The sequence below is a fragment of the Columba livia genome, unplaced genomic scaffold (assembly GCF_036013475.1).
Source record: "Columba livia isolate bColLiv1 breed racing homer unplaced genomic scaffold, bColLiv1.pat.W.v2 Scaffold_215, whole genome shotgun sequence".
In the NCBI taxonomy this organism is placed as follows: Eukaryota; Metazoa; Chordata; class Aves; order Columbiformes; family Columbidae; genus Columba; species Columba livia.
This window is the reverse complement of record NW_027043252.1, coordinates 168,360-172,724: the sequence shown is the minus strand read 5'-3', so window position 1 is coordinate 172,724 and position 4,365 is coordinate 168,360. Positions and strand designations below refer to the sequence as shown.

At 54.6% G+C, this 4,365-nt stretch overlaps 1 protein-coding gene across 1 annotated transcript; it reads left to right on the top strand.

Moving 5' to 3' along the window:
* The first annotated feature begins 2,733 nt into the window (after positions 1–2,733).
* LOC135578027 (olfactory receptor 14J1-like) lies at positions 2,734–3,648 on the top strand. The gene has a single exon (XM_065048186.1). It carries the CDS (start codon positions 2,734–2,736, stop codon positions 3,646–3,648), a length of 915 nt encoding a protein of 304 aa, XP_064904258.1.
* Positions 3,649–4,365: the final 717 nt, after the last annotated feature.

The following is a 4,365-nucleotide window of genomic DNA, read 5'->3' as shown; positions in this document are numbered from 1 at the left end:
CAGGATCCGACTCCCCAGGGTTGGGGGTCAGGGCTTGGCCCTTTGCTTAATGAAACACATCCAGGGTTACGCAGCATCAGAGAGACCTTTACTTTCCTTTTCCTGACCTGTCATCATTGCCTCCAGTTTTCTGCTCTAACCAGATCCTAGGAACAGTTTCTCAGTTGTGTCCCTCAGTGCGACCAATTAACATTACAAGAAACTTTGGAGTTTCCATCTGACTTTGACTTCTTGAGAAGTTTCTTCAGCTTCCGCTCAGGGTCTGAGGTTCATGGACTCAGCACCAAACCCACCAGAGGGGTCATTAAAGCGCCTGGGGCTGCTCCTGTGCTGCTGAGCTGGGCTGGGCTCCTGGGACACAGGGAGCTCATGGCAGCGGCAGCGCTGCAGAGAGACAGCTCTGCCCAGGAGCAGCTCCTCTGCACACGCAGCAGGGCTGAGGGCTCTGCCTGCAGCACCGAGGGCACAGGAGCCAGGCACAGAGAGGGAAACGCAGTCTGGGCTGGGAGGATGCTGAGAGTTCACTGGAAATGAAATCCTCTCAGATATGAAGCCTGTGGCTGCAGGGCATTGAATCTGCAAATCATGGTAGGATCTCAGAAAGCTGTCACATTGCAGAGCCTGCGAGAGATGTAAGTACAGCTCTCAGAGATTCTCTGATCAGAGGAGAGGATGTGCTGCAGAGCAGGGATTGCCTTCTGCACTGTCAGAGTGACAAGACGTGAATGCTGCGTTGTCCCCAGGGTGGCTGTGGGGTGTAAATGTAAATGTGCAGGCAGGGGTGCCCAGGGCTGTCCTGCAGAGCAGGGTCCCTGCACCCCAGGGCTGTGCCGGGCAGGGACTCTGCCGCCTGCCAGGGTCAGTGCTCAGCCTGCTGGGAGATCCCAGCAACACTGAGGGGAGAAGATGTGGTGGAGGAGCAAACCCTATTGGGCAAGAAAGGTGCCTCTGCTGTGGAGAGGGTGCTGTGTGGGTCAGGGTTGCTCACACATCCAGATCACCCGCAGCATTTTTCCAAGGGGATGCCTCAAGGAGAAGATGAATGCAAGGATTGCCAGACAGATAAGGAGCTTTCCTGAGCCTGTCTTTTCAGTTTCCTCTCCCAAGGGGTGGGGGGTGCAGGAAAGGATAAAATGAACATGAGCTCTCATGCTTAAACAAGTCACTGAGACTCCTGAACTGCAGCTCTGAGTGATCAGTACATCTGCCAGAAGGCTCATGACATCCCTTCCCCACCCCTCTGCCTGTGCACAGCACCTACATCACCTTGGCTGGACCCGTCAGCCTTAGTCTGACCTGTCCTGTTTTCCAGCCTGCAAACAGGAAGATGCCCCAAGGCAGTGACCTGTGAACAGGCAGGATCTGTAGGGCCAGGGGGAGGGCACAGAGGGTGGGATGGTCTGTGAGCACTGACAGGGAAGAGACATGGACAGGGAAACACCTCCCAGGGGAGAATCTCCAGGCAGCAGGGAAATTATCAGAAATGAGAGGAAACCAAACCCGGAATTGTTATGGGAGGGAGAAGAGAGAAAAGTGCCTGTGATCCCCTGCAGTGCAGATCCCTCCTGTGAGCAGCCCCCTGGCCTCCTGTCCCACCCAGCAAAGCCTCTGCCCTCAGGGCCTGGGGCTCCAAGGCATGAAGCAGCTCCTGTGCAGCCAGAGCTCCAGTTCCTCTGCAGAGCACAGGGGCTGAGAGCAGCTGCCCGGCAGTGTTGGTGTCTGGGAGGTGGCTGCACAGCTGGGGAAGGGTGACGCTGTCTGAGTGCCCGGCTGCCTCTGCCCTGGCCTCTCTCACACCCACCCTCACCGCATTTTCCTTCTTGCTCCCCTGCTCTGGGTCACTGCTGTTGGGATCTTGTTCTTGCTGTCAGGCTCTCTGGGGATGGCAGTTTCAGCTGCAGAGTCACAGCCTGATCTTGTGGGTCCTTTCCTGCAGGTGTGTCCATGGGCACACGTGTCCCAGCTTTGCTCTGACCTGTGGGCTGTGGGCAATGCAGTCTGTGGGGCTGGGGAATGAGAGGTATGTTTCTTCGGCGTGGGGTGGGACTTTTCAGCGTGGGGTGCTAAGACCTTCGGAAAGGGTGACACAAGCTGTGGTCTGAGGTGGATCCCTCTGCTCTCAGCAGTGCCTGGTGGCTTTTCAGGGTGACATGGGAGTGTGATCAGCCCCCATCTCAGAAAGGTGCCAGCCCAGGGCAGCTGGAGCAAGACAGAGGGACAGAGCAGCTGCCCTAACTCTGCACTGACCCACAGGCACCCTCTGGTCTCACAGGACTCGCTCTGTTCTCCCTGAGTGCAGAAGAAATTCTGAGGGTTTCTAACACCCAACAACACTCCCCAGGGTGGGAGGGCAGAAGCAGCTGTAGAAACACCAAACCTCTCCAACTCAGTTTCTCAGGCCTGGGGGTACAGATGCTGACAGTCCCTTCTGCACCAGGAGCGGTTCCAGCTGACAAAGCTGAACCCCAGGACTGGCCCCTGCCCACCCGATCACACAGGGCCAGGCTGACTCCTCAGGAGCCCCTGGGCAGAGACCCTGCTCTTCATTGCACACTCATCAAGCACCGACGAGGGCTCAGCCAGGACGTTCTCCTGGAATAAAAAAAGTGTCTCTTTGTGTGACAGGGTGGGATGGTCTGTGGGAAATGGTTTTGATTATTCCCAGAGAAGTCTCATCTAAACCTTCACTATCTTTTCCTCCTATGACAGGTTTCCCATGACCATCAGCAGCCAATGTCCAACAGCAGCTCCATCACCCAGTTCCTCCTCCTGCCGTTCACAGACACACGGGAGCTGCAGCTCTTGCACTTCTGGCTCTTCCTGGGCATCTACCTGGCTGCCCTCCTGGGCAACGGCCTCATCATCACCACCATAGCCTGGGACCAGCACCTCCACACCCCCATGTACTTCTTCCTGCTCAACCTCGCCCTCCTTGACCTGGGCTCCATCTCCACCACTGTCCCCAAATCCATGGCCAGCTCTCTGTGGGATACCAGGGTCATTTCCTATGCAGGGTGTGCTACACAACTCTTTCTGTTTGTCTTTTTAGCTTCAGCAGAGTTTTATCTTCTCACTACCATGTCCTACGACCGTTACGTTGCCATCTGCAAACCCCTGCACTACGGGACCCTCCTGGGCAGCAGAGCTTGTGTCCACATGGCAGCAGGTGCCTGGGCCTCTGGCTTTCTTAATGCTCTGCTGCAAACAGCCAATACATTTTCACTGCCCCTGTGCAAGGGCAATGCCCTGGGCCAGTTCTTCTGTGAAATCCCCCAGATCCTCAAGCTCTCCTGCTCACACTCCTACCTCAGGGAACTTGGGCTTATTGTGGGTAGTCTCTTCATATTATTTGGGTGTTTTATTTTCATTCTTTTCTCCTATGTGCAGATCTTGAGGGCCGTGCTGAGGATCCCCTCTGAGCAGGGACGGCACAAAGCCTTTTCCACCTGCCTCCCTCACCTGGCCGTGGTCTCCCTGTTTGTCAGCACTGCCATGTTTGCCTACCTGAAGCCCCCATCCATCTGTTCTCCTTCCCTGGACCTGGTAGTGTCTGCTCTCTACTCAGTGGTGCCTCCAGCAGTGAACCCCCTCATCTACAGCGTGAGGAACCAGGAGCTCAAGGATGCCCTCTGGAAACTCATATCTTAGTGTTTTCTGAAGCAATAAATTGCCCATCTGCTTCTTCTTAGCAGGTTTAATGTAACTAGTTACACGTCCAGCCTCTCATCTCTATTTTCTGTTGTTATTGACATTGGTTTTGATGCGATAATGTTGTCATCCCCTTTCTGAATCACTGTCTGCTTTTATTTTATAACCACTGGTTGTGTAAATGAGGAGCCATGATCTGTGTGTATTTAAACAAAATAAAGGGTTCTGTAGTGACACTATATCACTCTGTCCTTCACTATATCCTTCCTGCAAGGCCTTTTGGATCTGCAGGGACAGTTCCTGTGATGGAAGGAGAAGAAAAGAGTCCATCCTGGCAGCCCTGCCGGGGAGCAGCAGCGCTTGTTCTTCCAGAGCTGTTCTGGTTCCACTCCCACACTCTCCTTCTCATCCCTGGTGTTGGTGCAAGGCCTGAGTGCTCTGGCAGCTTGGTCACCGTCCTGCTGTGTGTCAGTGCTGTGGGCGCAGGCAGGGACAGGCAATGGGCACTGCTGTGACAGAGCTGGCCTCACAACAGCCTTTCCAGATAGAAAGGTGATCTCCTCAGGGCAGTGCATGATGGTTTATATCTTCTTGCAAAGTTTGTCTCAAGCATATTCCTACAAAAGTCACCCACAGATTAAACACCAGAGTACAGCTGAACAGTGTGTGTGTGCAGGGCTGGCACACAACAGTGTCCTCTCACAGCCAGGCTCCTGC